Source organism: Erythrolamprus reginae, chromosome 9, assembly GCF_031021105.1.
Source record: "Erythrolamprus reginae isolate rEryReg1 chromosome 9, rEryReg1.hap1, whole genome shotgun sequence".
Lineage (NCBI taxonomy): Eukaryota > Metazoa > Chordata > Lepidosauria > Squamata > Dipsadidae > Erythrolamprus > Erythrolamprus reginae.
The window spans coordinates 46,511,645-46,528,968 of record NC_091958.1 but is presented as its reverse complement, the minus strand read 5'-3'; the positions used below and the strand labels follow the sequence as shown (position 1 = coordinate 46,528,968).

General features: G+C 41.3%; 1 protein-coding gene across 4 annotated transcripts in view; it reads right to left on the bottom strand.

Annotated features, from left to right (window-relative positions):
* MRTFB (myocardin related transcription factor B) overlaps positions 1-17,324 on the bottom strand; it is a 114,045-nt gene that overhangs the window by 31,431 nt on the left and 65,290 nt on the right. For all 4 annotated transcript variants that reach the window (XM_070761111.1, XM_070761112.1, XM_070761113.1 and 1 more), the window contains 3 exons: positions 3,439-3,504; positions 1,618-1,673; positions 229-304 (listed from right to left, as the gene is read on the bottom strand). In XM_070761111.1, coding sequence (XP_070617212.1) covers positions 229-304; positions 1,618-1,673; positions 3,439-3,504 — 198 coding nt within the window. The remainder of the gene's footprint in view (positions 1-228; positions 305-1,617; positions 1,674-3,438; positions 3,505-17,324) is intronic.

The window sequence follows — 17,324 nt, the reverse complement described above, 5'->3', positions numbered from 1 at the left end:
ACATGACATATTAAACCAAAGTCAAACAAACCATATTATGCTGGAATATACCCACTGTCATTTAGTTAGTATGGAAAGTCACACCGTTTAAAAACCTGTTGTTGGGGTTGGAGATACAGGTAAACACATGGTAAAGCTGCCACCTTACATTTTTTTGCCGAGAAGGTTTCACTTATCTATTGAGAAATTTAATCAGGAAATAGGAAATCAAAGTACGGAGATTCTCACCTTCAAGAATATGCATCCTGACTAATTCTGATCGATCAGGTCTACTGCGTATTTTATGCTTCAAAAAGTTTTCAGTCTAGAGAAAAATAGGTAAAGACATTACACTTAAGTGGTAATAAGCACAAAATAGTCCAGTTTTGCTGAAATTGACAGAAACTGCAAAGCACCACCAGCAATGTTTTTATCTGACAATGCTTTGCAAGATGTTGCCTGATATTATAAAACTAAATTTAATATTTATTTTTAAACCATTTAAAAATTCATTCTTGGTAATTCATTCAGCAAGGTATAGAATGCAAACTGAACCTCGTCAAGTTTTATACTCCAAGTTTTAGTACATTTAAGAAACTTATTGTTACAGATGGTGTGCTTCTATTCTTCAAAGCAATAACACAAATAGAATTCTATCTTTATACAGAAATACAAAGTTAATTAGTCTATATAATCTAACGTTTTTAGGAAATGTGCAACAGTTGCAACCAGTAAATGAGGGGTGTTATTGAATAGATTTTGAATTTTAAAATAATTGTCATCATTACTTATAATGTGGTTGTTTATCTGAGCACTTTAAGCAGCATTAATATATGTATTTTCCCATAAACTTGCATTATTTGTTCACGAAAGCTTATAATATATTATAGTCACATGTATTTAGAATAATATAAAACATTATGGACATTAAAAATGTTCATGTAACTGTGGGTGTTTTTGAAATTGATTTTAATAATAATAATAATAATAATAATAATAATAATAATAATAAATCACCAAGTTATTTCCTTATTTATCTTAGTTTCTAAGTAAATGTAATACTCTTTTTCAAGAAAAAAAACAAAAATAACTGTGTTATCCTCATTAATAGGTTTTGAAAATTCAGGTGATAATTTAAACATATATTTGACTTCTCAAATATAGGCTTCTTTAGAAGTTTAGAACTATAGAGAGGATGGCTTGGTTTTAACTGTTAAATGAATAATTTCCATTATTTATCTTTAAGTTGAAGAAATAGATTACTATAACGGTCTTTGGCCAAAATAATTCTAAGAGTTAATAACTAAATATATCATGAATAATTATTGGCTTCCAAACATAATACTTCAACGGCCAGGTATGAAGCTCACTTTACTAAGGAGTACATAAGTCTAATTGCAAAGATTAATTTAACTAATTTTGAAAGTGGCTATAGAACTGCGTGGTTAATCAAGCTATTGCTGATGCTTGAGTTGTTTGAATTAGATCTGCCTCAATTTCATTATAGAATGAACTACGTTTTCGTTTCTAAAAATCTGTAACAATTTCTCCTTGTTTTCAAAAGTCCTTCGTATAGCACTTTATCCAAGACAATCATGCGCAAAGAATGAAAAATCATGCTCAAACTTGATGTCTCACCCTGGCTCTTTCCAAACTTTTTATTTGCTCATGAAACGCAGCTGGGCTCTTCAAAGCTAAAACAAGGAAACGAAAAAGGATTATGAAGCAAGGAGATCACGAACGTGTATATGAGTATCTTACATTCAAGCAGGCTGTTTTAGCTGGCTTAGCAGAATGCTAACTGACCTGTACATAATGATTGGCTGTAATGAAATCCCCCTGCCTGCTATGTACTGGATTCCAGATACTCCGATTAACTTCATAAATATGGAGTAATAGCTAAAAGACCAGGAACATAAAATGGGCTTTTCGCACTAGATTAGATTAGATTAGATTAGATTAATTGGATTTATATGCCGCCCCTCTCCGCAGACTCAGGGCGGCTCACAACAATGGCAAAAACAGTACATAGTGACAAATCTAATATTTACCAATCTAATTACTGTTTTAGGTTAAAAAATTAACTACTCTTATCACAGCATAGGTAGGCAAATTATGTAACAGCTATAATAGTAATATTTTAAAAATTGTGTTGCACCAGGAGCCTGGTGTCAAACGAACAGGGATAATTAATGCTGGCCTACTTTCTTCAGTCTCTCTTTTCATATTTTGTATTATTTTAAAAAACCAGTATTGCATTTCCTTTACGATTTAGGCTGGAAACAAAACAGAACACCATATAAACAAATAGCATGATAGACAATGGTGGGATCCTAAGCCCACTGTGAGTAACTCCACCCCACCAGGCAGAATGCAAGCAGGCCCAATAATAATGAACTAACAATCCCAGTAATATTTTTTTCCCTTGTTATGTGGTTGCTGCTGTTTGTGAAGCAGAGGTCTTCAACCTTGGCAACTTTAAGACCTGCGAATTTTGGGAGTTGAAGTCCACAAGTCCTAAAGTTGCCAAGATTGGGCACCCCCCACCCCACCCACCCAAAATTCCTTTTTTTTTTAAAACAAATCTTTCAACTCAGGGTCCAAACTGATCTGGGAAGCAAATTAGTGCAACCCATTTAATGCCATGATATAGCATGACATGTTTGTGGATCTGTTATCACCGCAGCGATATTTTTCTCAGGCAAATCTCAGCTATATCAGGTAACAGGATGGTGTTTGCATGACACATGAAAAACAAAGAACACAACTATATCTGATTTGCAATTCTCAGTACCCCAAAATTAATGTGGAACTCTTGGCTAACGAAAGATAGTGAATCCTTACCCTAACCCTAAGTCATAGTAAACAGCTGTGTGACAAGCATACACAGCTGATGTGGCCTAGAGGTAGAGCTCTTGCCTCACAATCAGTAGGTTGTGAGTTGGATCCTAGGAAGAGGCAGATGTAAAGCCTCCTGCTTGGGCAGGGGGTTGGACTAGATGACCTGCAAGGTCCCTTTCAATTCTGTTAATCTGTACACCTGCATAATATGTTTGACAGAAAGAGCTGCCACAGGACATTTAGTTTACCAACTTTAGGGTATAAGAAGAGGGACTTGTTTTTAATCTCTCAATGGCTTGGTCCTCTTAATTCATCCAGACACAAAAAATAGTCTTGTTTCTGCATATCAAATTAAATTATTATGAATCATTTCCCCCTTATTTAATTTCCAATTGTTCATAATTTAATTGTAATGAATTCCAGGTTTAATAGGGTAATATATTTTCCATTAATTTCCTTTAATTTTCAGATGTTAGCAGAAGTAATATTTACAAGAGTTGTCATCCTCCCTTTAAATCCTGACGGGTACTAAATGTTATCATCTATTTCCTTTCATCTTTAATAAGACATCTAAGCACTCCATGTTACACAAGCCGCAGAAAATGAAATTAGTCTTACGTGGCATGATTCCCTGGTCCACCAGCTGTTCTCTTGTTCGCCTTTGCTGTAGCTTCAGCTGAAGAACTAGCAAGGGAGAAAAGGGATTTATTACTTGACAATTAAAAATGCTGCATTCTTTTGAGAACTAAATCATTTAACATTAAGTGTTTAATTGTACCCAGGGTACATTCACTGCTCAAGAGGGTGAGATTGTGTGCAGGCAGCTCTTGGCTTACAGCAAGGGTCCCCAAACCTGGCAACTTTAAGACTTGCGGACTTCAACTCCCAGCTGGAGAATCCTGGGAATTAAAACCCACAAGTCTTAAAAGTTGCCAAGTTTGAAGACTTCAGGTTTACAGTCGTTCATCACAACCATTTGAAGTGTCAATGGCATTGACAAAAGTGACTTAGGACCATTTTACACACGGTGACGTCCATGTGATCAAAATTCAGGTGCTTGGCAACTGACATGTATTTATGACAGTTGCAGTGACCTGAGGTCACGGGATCCCCTTTCACGACACCAAATTACAAAAAATTGTTGAGTTCACCATCAGTAATAATAATAATAATAATAATAATTTATTAGATTTGTATGCCACTCCTCTCCGAAGACTCGGGGCGGCTCACAACAACGATAAAAACAAGCCCTTCATGGCATCGGACCAGAATACCTCCGAGACCGCCTCCTGCCGCACGAATCCCAGCGACCGATTAGGTCACACAGAGTGGGCCTTCTCCGGGTCCCATCAACTAAACAGTGTCGGTTGGCGGGCCCCAGGGGAAGAGCCTTCTCTGTGGCGGCACCGGCTCTCTGGAACCAACTCCCCCCGGAGATTAGAACTGCCCCTACTCTACCTGCCTTCCATAAACTCCTTAAAACCCACCTTTGCCGTCAGGCATGGGGAAACTAAACATCTCCCCCTGGGCATGTTTAAATTGTGTATGGTATGCTTGTGAGTGTGTATGTACTATATGGGGTTTCTTTTTAAATCTTAAATGTTTTAAATGTATTCAGATTATTTATGATTTGTTTTTCTCTGCTGTGAGCCGCCCCGAGTCCTCGGAGAGGGGCGGCATACAAATCTAAATAATAATAAATAAATAAATTATACTGGCACAAATCTAATATTTTTAAAAAAACTAAAAACCCTATCATAATTAAAAACCAAACAGCACATACATACCAAACATAAATTATAATAAGCCTGGGGGAAAGGTGTCTCAAATCCCCCATGCCTGGCGGTATAGGTGGGTCTTAAGTAGTTTACAGAAGACAAGGAGGGTGGGAGCAGTTCTAATCTCCGTGGGGAGTTGATTCCAGAGGGCCGGGGCCGCCACAGAGACGGCTCTTCCCCTGGGGCCCGCCAGACAACATTGTTTAGTCGACGGGACCCGGAGAAGGCCAACTCTGTGGGACCTTATCGGCCGCTGGGATTCGTGCGGTAGCAGGCGGTTCCAGAGGTACTCTGGTCCAATGCCATGTAGGGCTTTAAAGGTCATGACCAACACTTTGAATTGTGACCGGAAACTGATCGGCAGCCAATGCAGGCCACGGAGTGTTGTAGATACGTGGGCGAATCTGGGAAGCCTCACGATGGCTCTCGCGGCCGCGTTCTTCATGATCTGAAGTTTCCGAACACTTTTCAAAGGTAGCCCCATGTAGAGAGCGTTGCAGTAATCGAACCTCGAGGTGATAAGGGCATGAGTGACTGTGAGCAATGACTCCCTGTCCAAATAGGGATGTCAGCTGTGGATCGAGGAGGACGCCCAAGTTGCGCACCCTCTCTGAGGGGGTCAATAGTTCCCCCCCCCAGGGTAATGGATGGACAGATGGAATTGTCCTTGGGAGGCAATACCCACAGCCACTCCATCTTGTCTGGGTTGAGTTTGAGTTTGTTGACACCCATCCAGTCCCCAACAGCCTCCCGGCACTGGCACATCACTTCCACTGCTTCGTTGACTGGACATGGGGTGGAGAAGTACAACTGGGTATCATCCGCATATCCACACTCAAGGCATTTATATGGTTTTCCTCATGTTAGATTCCTCGACGGGGGGAAAGGTCCTGCTTTGAACTGAAACTTTTCCCCCAGTCCAGGCTTTTTTATGATTTTTGTCCCGTGAATCATTTCATGTCTGTAGAATTCTTCTGATATTGAAACACATTCCGGATTCCAGGCAATTCTAGGGTTTCACTCAATAGTGTCAACCCCTAACCCCCAACATTTCTCCCTTAGACTATCCACAATTGACCTCTCCAGGTTTCTAAGAGGTCAGTAAGGGGCGTACATAAGTGCACCAGTGTGCCTTCCGTCCCTTGTCCAATTGTCTTTCCTTTATCTCATATATCATATATATTTTCTTCCTTTCATATATCTTCTCCTCTATTTTTTATTTTTCTTTATATATATTAACTCATGTCTATTCTCTTCTATGCATTGTGTATTGGACAAAATAAATAAATAAAAATAAAAGGTTTGCATCCTTAGTAAAGCTCTCAAGCCATTTGCCCTGTTTCCCTGAAAATAACACCCGACCTTATTTTCTTCTGGGCCCCCAAAATAAATAGGACTTATTTTCATGGAAACACAATTTTAGGGTGATTATGGGGTTTCTCTCCAGTGGATTATTTGCTGTTTGTAAAAGCTTCCTCCGACTGAAGCCCTTTCAAGCAAAGTCAATAGGGAAATCAGATTCACTTTACTTTTGTTATTACCGTGTTTCCCAAAAAATAAGACAGCGTCTTATATTAATTTTTGCTCCCAAAGATGTGCTACCGCTTATTTTCAGGGGATGTCTTATTTTTTTTTCCAATGAATTATATCCTGTATCCTGCTGCAGCAAAAATGCATCCAAACACGCAGCTGCATGTTGGATGCGTATTGGATGTGTTTTAAATCTGATTGATGCAACGTTTTGCAATGCAATTTATGGACAGCAGTGTTATATATGTTCTGTTCGGGAATACTGTGAAATGAAACATCTCCTACGTCTTACTTTCGGGGGTGACTTATTTTCGGGGAAACAGGGTAGCTTCACAATTGCAGTGATTCGCTTAGCAACTGTGGCAAGAATGCAACTAACTTCTTGCTTGTATCATTAAGATTTTTATTAATATTGATTGTTTCCTTGTTGCTTATTTGACCCCTATGTCAATCATTAAGTGTTGGTAACTCATGATTCTTGACAAATGTATCTTTTCTTTTATGTACACTGAGAGCATATGCACCAAAGACACTTGGTGCAATCATCCTTGGCCAATAAAGAATTCTCTTCTCTTCTCTTCTATTCTATCCTATCCTATTCTCTTCTTATTCTCTTCTCTTCTATTCTAAGGAAGGGATGTACAGGGGGCAACACTCATTTCAGGACTGTCTTGCTTAGCAATGGAAATTGGGAGCTCAATTGTAGCCATAAGTCATGAACCAACTATAGTGGGTGTACACAACACAGGCAATATCACCGGATATTTAGTGATTATGATAAAGAGAATCTCTAAGATACAAATACTTTTATGGGCAATAATGTACAATGTTTGCAGGGCAGCTTCATACAATCATGTTCGACAATGGACAATGCTTAGGTTGGCATTATTTTCCCACAATCACATAGCTCAGCACCACAAATATTAAGACCAATGTACAGAGAAGGTATCGTCGTCGTTATTATTATTATTATTATTATTATTATTATTATTATTATTATTATTATTATTATTATTATTATTGGATTTGTATGCCGCTCGGGACGGCTAAGAACAATGATAAAAAACAACATGTAACAATCCAATTTAATAAAACAACTAAAAACCCTTATTATAAAAAACCAAACATACACACAAACATACCATACATAACTTGTAATGGCCTAGGGGAAGAAATATCCTAACTCCCCCATGCCTGGTGACAAAGGTGGGTCTTGAGTAATTTGCGAAAGACAAGGAGGGTGGGGGCCATTCTAATCTCCGAGGGGAGTTGATTCCAGAGGGCCGGGGCCGCCACAGAGAAGGCTCTTCCCCTGGGGCCCGCCAAACGACATTGTTTGGTCGACGGGACCCGGATTAGGCCAACTCTGTGGGACCTTATCGGCCGCTGGGATTCGTGCGGTAGAAGGCGGTTCCGGATGTATTCTGGCCCAATGCCATGTAGGGCTTTAAAGGTCATTACCAACACTTTGAATTGTGACCGGAAACTGATCGGCAGCCAGTGCAGGCCGCGGAGTGTTGCAGAACCGTGGGCGTTTCCCAATTCTGATCAACAGGTATATACACGAACACATCAGTAAAAAAAACCAACTAGCATAATTTTTGCAGATGCTCTTGTCTTGGTGCTATTAATACTCATGAATGCATCACAGGCCAACGGCAATCTCAGCCATCAATGTTCTCCGCAACAGCACTAAGAACTCAAACTTGGAAATGGGACAAGAATACTCGCTGGCGTTTCTCCAGTTCAAAACTTGGAACCTCTGGGAAGGCGCTATTCTCTACCACACCTATGTATGGGGTGAATCAGGGACACAGGGAAAGAGTTAAGGGAGAACTACATGTTTATAGCATCCCCAATTTTATTAGTGTTCCAGCAGATCAACAGAAGGGAGAGTTTTATTTGCTGTGCAATCTACTTTTTATCTGTTTCCAATTATATGTTCATGTTTACCCCCGGATCTGTTTTACAATAGGAAAATAAAATTTTGTAAGCTAGTCTCTGTCTCTCTCAGCAATGGTTTTAAAATACGTAATTGGGAATCTATGCACAATACCTTTAGTGGCTTCCTGAGAGCATAGTACATTAAAATCAAAGCAATATTAAGGTATTAAAAACAAAATCATCTAAAAACAAGTAAACTTGCTGCTAAAATATATAGAAACATAGAAACATAGAAGACTGACGGCAGAAAAAGACCTCATGGTCCATCTAGTCTGCCCTTATACTATTTCCTGTATTTTATCTTACGATGGATATATGTTTATCCCAGGCATGTTTAAATTCAGTTACTGTGGATTTACTAACCACGTCTGCTGGAAGTTTGTTCCAAGGATCTACTACTCTTTCAGTGAAATAATATTTTCTCACGTTGCTTTTGATCTTTCCCCCAACTAACTTCAGATTGTGTCCCCTTGTTCTTGTGTTCACTTTCCTATTTAAAACACTTCCCTCCTGAACATTATTTAACCCTTTAACATATTTAAATGGTTCAATCATGTCCCCCCTTTTCCTTCTGTCCTCCAGACTATACAGGTTGAGTTCATTAAGTCTTTCCTGATACGTTTTATGCTTAAGACCTTCCACCATTCTTGTAGCCCGTCTTTGGACCCGTTCAATTTTGTCAATTGATAATAACCTTCCATAATGTTATTGTCTTTTTTTTCCTGGCAGAAAAAGGTAAATATTTTAAAAGGCTAATGATTTTAATATGCAATATATCTTTTATATTTTTAAAAACGCATTACAATTGTTTTCATAGCCCAAAATCATTAGTTTATACCAGAGCAAAATAAAATCTAAACGCTTGTAGAAAGGGCAAAAGGTCTTTGTGGAAAAAAAGTAAAATATTGCATAAAACATTATTCTTAGATATGAAACTTGCAACTACAAGTCGGTTTCCCATCACTTCCTCCAAATCAACCAAGATATTGCATTACGCAAAAAATGACGGAGATTCCCCAATGAGATTAAACAGTTAATAGTAATAAGAAAGCAAACTTAGAAGAAAAATATTTTCTTCTGGGGGAAAAAATGAAAAAGCTAAACTTTCTGACCTTTCTACAAAAATAAGAAATGCACGATATCTATCTACCTATCAGTATACAGATTTATTTTTCAACTCAAAGTTAGATACAATATCTCTATCAGCAGACTTTTTTTTACATATTTTTTTTTTAAATTGGTAAGCTCTTAGGAGTCAACTAAATATGATTTGGGCAGCTATATAATTTTGTTAATTAATTATTTAATGAATTAATATAAATACCAGTGGGGATTGAATAAATTACTGGATAATTTCTACCTGCAGCTATGCCATTTGTATTAAGACATAGCAAGAAAAGTGCTTTTTCCAAGGAAAAGCTTCATCGGTTTTTTAATATAAGGAAAGGCGAGTCATTTCCTTATTTTTTTTAAACCCTTTTGTTTGTTGGGCTAATTTTTCTTTGGAAACAAAGAAAATAACTTGATTGGAGTTTAGATTGCAACTCTTGTTTGTCCACTCATGCAGAGGCCAATTAGTAAGAACAAAAACAAATTATTAGGAAACTGTAACTAATCTTTTAAAAAACTCTGAACATCAACTATTTAAGTTACAATTATGTCAAAGAGTTCAACCATGCTACAATGTCAAACATCTGCATCCAGCCCAATGGTTGTGAAATCTACTCTGAATAAGAAACTCACCGGAGGTTTTCTGCTCTTTGTATGGACTCAAGAAAGTATAAAAAGTGTTGGATATCTTGGCTCGATTGAGAGGACGGGGGAATCTAGCAATTGTAAAAACAACTGCTGCCAAAAGTACAAATGACATTAGCTGAGCAGAAATCCTATTTGTTACATGGATTACCAAAATATTTACTACTGCCAGAAACCCAATGCAAGCTAAGCCATGGCTAAACTCCGTGGAGGGTTGTTTTCGCCAAGGAAAAGCAATAAAAATGTTTTATCAAATCATGGCAATTAAGTGTCTTGCAGTAAATTTAATGGGGATTATGGCTCTGTGATTCTTTCCAATTGGTCAGAGAGCCTTGACATTTTCAGTCTCATAAAACGTTACAGTCGATAACCAAACACTTGCTGTACGGCGGTATTAAAATATAATAACATTATCTGAAAAGATGACACAGTTAACTTTTGATTTGTTTCTTCTTTGTTATGGCTTTTGCCTGTGTTAGCCATCCGGTAATTTGATTTTGAACTACTATTCAGAGAAATAACCAGGAAATAAACATGTAATGTTGGATTTAGATATCTGGCACTAAGATATTAAGACAGAGATTCTCAACTATTTGTCAAATTATTTGGTGAATAACAAAAACTCCGAAGGGTCTTGGTAGAGTGGGTTATTAATCTTCTGCTATCCACATTGGCTGTTTTAGAATAAAGACAAAGAAAGGTAATGAACTATGGACCACTTTTAAACACTATCTGCTGTCAGGGGCGGCTCCCCAAGAATTGACTCAAAATTTAAAGAATAGCACCTCTTCAAACCTTCTTGGATCCTCTGCGATGAAATTGCAGCCCCCCATGGTTGATAATATGCCTTTAATGATAATACATCTCTTATCATTGCTACCGTGTTTCCCCGAAAGTAAGACAGTGTCTTACTTTCTTTTTACCCCCAAAAGCCCCACTACGTCTTACTTTCGGGGTATGTCTTACATTGGAAAAAAATTGAAAGGGTCACGTTCCCGAAGGCATCTCCCCAGAGTCCAGAAGGGCAGCCGCGGGACAGGAGCCTCGTGAGCCCTTTTCCAAGTTCAACCTCAGGGCTCCAAGCGGCGTGCACGCGTGGAGCCGCAGACGCGTGTCGGGGAAGCATGTCTGGAGGGGAGGAGCCGTTCTGCGCAGTTGGGCAGCCCCATCTGCCTGCCGGAAAGGAGGCGGGCGAAGGAGGGCGCAGCTCTGGCCGCTCGCCTCGGAGCCGGTCGGCCTCGCTGGCCGCTTGCAGCCGAGCCTCGGCAGGACTCTGTTGCTGGGACGAGCGCCTTCGCTGCAAGCCGCCGCCCGCTCGGCTCACTTCGGACCAGCGCCGTTCTTCGCTTTGCCAAGCCGGGGAAGAGGCGGTGGTGCCGCGGCGAGGCGAAGGGCGCGCGGGGAGCTTGGAAGCGACATCATCAGGCTCCCCCCCCGGCAATACCCCCGTGTTTCCCCGAAAGTAAGACATATGTCTTACTTTCGGGGTACGGCTTATATTAGCTGACCGCCCTGAAACCCCCGATACGTCTTACAATCGGGGGTGTCTTACTATCAGGGAAACAGGGTATCTACCATAATTGTATATCTGACTATTTCAATAGCATTTAATCCAAACTCCAGCAACTTTTCAATCATTTTGAGTTATCTGAAGTGCCATAGAAGACATGATACCTTTCGTATTTGTAAAGTAAATTGTTTGGGCAGCCCTTTCACTATTCGATTCTTGTTGCATTTCAACCTCTAAAGGAAATGTTATGCTAATTACCCAACTGCTTGAGTGAGCAATCTCTGCTAATAATTTCCATGACAATTAACAGAAACACATTCATTAAAGGATCCTAGAATTCCTCATGCAGTCCAATTCAATGAGTTGGGAGAAAATCAAAAGGAGTGGTATGCATCCCTTTAGGTGCCCCTTTTCATTAAGTCAAGAGATAAAATTCCAATTGTTAAATGAGACAATTGGAGAGGGAAACTGTTGGTCCTCCTCCTGACATTCCTTTCTCGCTCCATCACTGCTGGGATTCCCCAAAGGGCAACCCCAGGTGTTAGGTTGCACTCTTACCACCCATCAACCGGAAATCTGACATAAGCCACTCAGAGGGACATCCACTTTCTAAACATTGTTCTATCACTTTGCTCCCTCGGGGGAGGTTTTTAAGAAGAGACTGGACCACAGTTGGTCTGAAATGCTATAGGGTCGTGATGGAAAACCTGTGGCACCCAAGCCAGAGATGGCATGCAGACTCCCTCTCTGCGGGCGCACCAGCCATCACTCCAACCCAGCTCCACCGTGCGTGCGCACACACCTCCTGCCTGCCAGCTGCTCTTCAGGTCTCTGCCGCGCATGCACCGGGGCACCTGTGCGGGGTGTGTGTGCTCACATTGCATTTCTGGGCCTCGCACGGCACCCCTGCACCCTATTTTGGCTTCCAGGTTGGTGGGGGAGGCCTTGCAGGCCCAAAACGGGGCATAGGGGTGTATGTGGGACCCCCACACCCCATTTTGGGCCTGGAAGGCCTCCTGCACCAACCTGGAAGTCAAAAATGGGTGAAGGGGGGCAGGATGCAAGTACGGAGCTGGGGCACGTAGGAGGATGGTACATGCATTGCATTATGGGTATAGGTGTGCAAGCATGCTGTCACACGAGCGCTTTGGGCACATGACAACAAAAAGGTTAGCCATCACTGGTATCGGGCCTTCTGCTTGAGTAGGGGGTCGGATAAGGAGGTTATACAAGGTCCCTTCCAACTCTGATATTTTATTACTCCCTACTATCCCCCAAGCTATCTAATCTCCCTTCTATCCTCAAGGTCAGTGTTTCCCAACCTTGGCAACTTGAAGATATCTGGACTTCAACTCCCAGAATTCGCTGGCTGGGGAATTCTGGGAGTTGAAGTCCAAATATCTTCAGGTTGCCAAGGTTGGGAAACACTGCTCTAGGTCAGGGGCCTTGAACCTTGGCAACACTTAAGGCTTGTGGACGTCAACTCCCGGCATTCCTTAGCCAGCTGAGGAATTCTGGGAATTGAAGCCGCCAAAGTTGCCAAGGTTCAAGACCCCTGCTCTAGGACCCCCTCCTCACTAAGTGCCCAGAAGGATGACAGATGGACCTTCTCATTCTGCAAGGTCACATGCCACCTAATCTTGTATCTCACCCAAGTAAACCGAACACAACCTGAGCTCCAGAGCAGGACAATCTAGGCAGTAATCCACATCCTGGTATTCACTCTAACAATGCCAACAACTGAAGCCCAACTTATTTGCCAGAACATCCTGAAAAGACTCGCAGCAGGGATGGAACAGTCTGCGGTTAGAACCTCAACCACCATATCCACCAACTGACAGCTGTCCCCTCTTCGGCTTCCACAGCAGCACTTTCCAACTCTCTGGTCAGAGAAGGCTCCATCAGGCTTTGTCCTTTTTGCCACCCTCACAAGGACATAGAGATAGTCCTTGGCTTGTGATCACAATTGAGCCCAACATTTCTGCTGCCTTTCTTGACCCAGCTGCTAAAGTGAATCATCGGTAACATGGTTGTTAAGTGAATCTGGCTTCCCGGTTTCTTGTCAGAAGGTTGCAAAAGGCGATCATGTGACCCCAGAACACTGCCACCATCATAAATATGAACCAGTTGTCAAACATCTGAATTTTGATCACACGACACTGGGGATGCTGCAACGATTGTAAGTGTAAAATTGGTCATCAGTCACTTTTTTCAGTGCCATTGCAACTTTGAATTTATTTATTTATTTATTTATTTATTTATTTACTTACTTACTTACTTACTTACTTACTTACTTACTTACTTACTTACTTACTTACTTTACTTACTTACTTACTTACTTATTAAATTTGTATGCTGCCCCTCTCCGCACATTCGGAGCGGCTCACAACAGCAACAGAAAACAGTGTAAAATAAAAATTCAATAATTAGAAAGCTAAAAACCCATAATTTAAAAAACATTCACACAACATACCATACATAAACAGTATAGGCCTGGGGAAGATATTTCAATTCCCCCATGCCTGGCGACAGAGGTGGGTCTTAAGGACTTTGCGAAAGGCAAGGAGGGTGGGGGCTGTTCTAATCTCAGGGGGAAGCTGGTTCCAGAGGGTTGGGGCCGCCACAGAGAAGGCTCTTCCCCTGGGACTTCGCCAAATGACATTGTTTGGTCGACGGGACGCGGAGAAGGCCAACTCTGTGGGATCTAATCGGTCGCTGGGATTCGTGCGGCAGTGAATGGTCACTAAATGAACTGTTGTAAATTGAGGACTACTTATACATGCTGCCACCTGGGGGCTCTGCCTTTCCTTCCTTGCCTAGATTCTTTTGGGGGTCAGGGAGAGAGGACTTCTCTCTAAGGATGAGGTTAAAATCTGATCTGAGCCCTAAGTGGTCCTCAGTAATCCATTCCAAAAACTGTACATACATTATCCCACAAACAATCTATTGCCTCTAGGTGCAATGAAAAAGCACCTTATTTTGCCATATAACAGCAGATTTATACTGAAATAAAATATCATTTTTAAATGCTTTCCAAACAATTACTGTATATTTATAATTGTCAAGATGTCATTTTTCTCCAGCTACATTGCGCACAAAAAACACAATATTTTGACTATTGCTGAAAGGAATAATAGCATTCAAAAGAGAACATCCAATCCCCTTGACCAACTTTCAAAAGATACTAGGCATGGTTATTCTGATTTATAAAATGAATTACAATGTCGCTTTCACTTAGAATCCACATGGAATATGGAACATCTGCCCATATTATTCAAAAGCTGGACAAACAGGGATTTTTTAATTGCTATCATAGATTTTCTGATATTAATAAAGCAAACAAGGCGTTCAATTGTACGTTTTGTATTTTTACTTTAAAATGTACAAAATAATATTGCAATGGGATATCTTCAGTTCCAAAGCAAAACAGATTCAGTATTTGGATTCTAGAACATATTCTTCTTCCTAGTTGTTGTTGGTTTTCATTTTTAATATTACCGTGTTTCCCTGAAAATAATACATGTCCTGATATTAAGCCCAACAGGGCTTTTCAGGGCATGCGTCGAAATACCCCCCCCCCCCCAAAAAAAATAACCCCTGCATTCCCTGCCCCATCTGCCACCCCCAAGTTGTGACCGAACATCTTACCAACATCTGGCAGCTTCACCGCTTCTCTTTCTCATCCTCTCTTTGGAGGGAAACTCCTTGAAAAGTAAAGAAAAACTTCTCGCGAGTGCGAGCGATTAACAATTTCTTGCACTTGGGAGAAGTTTTTCTTTACATTTCAAGGAGTTTCCCTCCAAAAAGAGGCTGAGAAAGAGAAGCCGCGAAGCTGCCAAATGCTGGCAAGATGCATTTGGGGATGGCAGGGGAGGCAGGGGATGGAGAGGGGTGGGTTGCGAGAGGTGCATCTTACCAGCATCTGGCTTCTCTCCGCCACTACTACTCTCTCTCGGCCAGTCTTTGCAAGGAAACTCCGATGTAAAGGTAAACTTCTGAATGAGCTGCTGCCGCCCAGGATAATGACGTGTGCAATGGGCTCCTTCACAGTGGCCCTGCTCTTTCTTCTCCTGGCGAGTGGCAGCCATGCACCCAGAGATCAGCAGGCCAGATTCGGTGAGCCAGATGCACTGCTGCCACTCAGGAGAAGAAGAGAGAGAGGAGGTGCTGTGATAGAGCCCATTTCCATCCCAAGTGGTGACGACGCATTCAGCTCCCTGAATCTGGCCTACCGATCTCAGCCGGTGAGAGGGAATGCCAGGTGGGGAGAGGTGGGGCGACGCATAGATCGAGGTGGGGGTCCCCCCGCCATCTTTCCTCCCCTGCTCACCGGGCATGGCAGGAGCTGGAAGTTATCTCCCCGAATATGGCCTGCCGATCTCGGCCAGCAAGGGGGAGAGCGCCACCTCTCTCTCTCTCCTTCTCCGAAACATCGCAGTGCCTCCACTCTCTCTTTTTTTTCCCTGAGTGGCAGCCGTGTGTCTGGAGATCAGCAAGACGGATTTGGGGAGTTGAATGTGCTGCCGCCACCCGGGAAGAGGACAATGTGAGAAATGGGCTCTCTCACAGCGCCTCTTCTCTCTCTTCTTCTCCCAAGCGCCAGTGGTGCATCCAGCTCACAGAATCCGCCCTGCTCATTTTGGACAGCAGCATCTCTGACCCGATCCTGCGAGAGCAATCATGGGCTTCCCAAGATATGCCCCTGTTACACCAACACTCCGCAGTCTGCATTGGTTGCCGATCAATTTCCGGTCACAATTCAAAGTGTGGGTTATGACCTATAAAGCCCTTCATGGCATCGGACCAGAATATCTCTGAGACCGCCTTCTGCCGCACGAATCCCAGCGACCAATTAGGTCCCACAGAGTGGGCCTTCTCCGGGTCCCGTCAACTAAACAATGTCAGTTGGCTGGCCCCAGGGGAAGAGCCTTCTCTGTGGCGGCCCTGACTCTCTGGAACTGCCCCTACCCTCCTCGCCTTTCGCAAACTCCTTAAAACCCACCTTTGTCGTCAGGCATGGGGGGACTGAGATATCTCCCCCGGGCCTATACAATTTATGTATGGTTTGCTTGCGTGTATGTCTGTTTAATAATGGGGTTTTTTTATATTTTATATTGTAAATTATTAGATTTGTTATAAACTGTTTTTATTGTGTTGTGAGCCACCCCAAGTCTACGGAAAGGGGCGGCATACAAATCTAATAAATGAATGAATGAATGAATGAATGAATGAATGAATAAACAAACAAACAAACAAGCAAACAAACAAACAAACAAACAAACAAACAAACAAATGCTGTGGCCACGCTGATCCCGCTTCATGACTGCAAAAATACACACACACCCCTGATAATACGACCAAGGCCCTATTTCGGGGGTCAAAAAATATAAGACAGGGTCTTATTTTTGGGGAAACAAGAGTAGAACAACTTTTATTGAAAAAATATTGCAAATATTGATAGCAGTAAATTGAAAAGAATTATTGGGTTACTGTTGTGTTTAAAACAGTCATTCATATAGCTAGAGAAAAGGCTGCTGTTGCAAATTCAGTATAAGCACTGTATAGTTACAAATTACCCAAACCTTTAAAAGACACTTGCAAATTACCATCTTTTCATATTTACGCAGGCACCAGACAGTGAAATTACTTTTTATATTTTTAAAGTTTTCATCCAATCTTCCTCAGTCTGTTCTTTTCTACCATCCCCAGAAGGCTGACAAAAATGGCCACTTGCCTATAAACGTTCTATTCTCGATATGTATCCGAAATCATAAAAAATTTAAAGTGACAAATTCTGCTTTTGCATTCTAACACTTTACTATTTGTTTTTATTTACCGGTACCTCAAATATATTACTTGCACTGTATGGTTCTTGTCAGCCCTCTGAAGTAGATAAAATCAGGAAATAGGAGTTATAGATATCGTGGAAAGATGGATTGTAACAGAATCCTGAAAATCTTTCAAAAAATCTTTAATTTAAAAAAAAA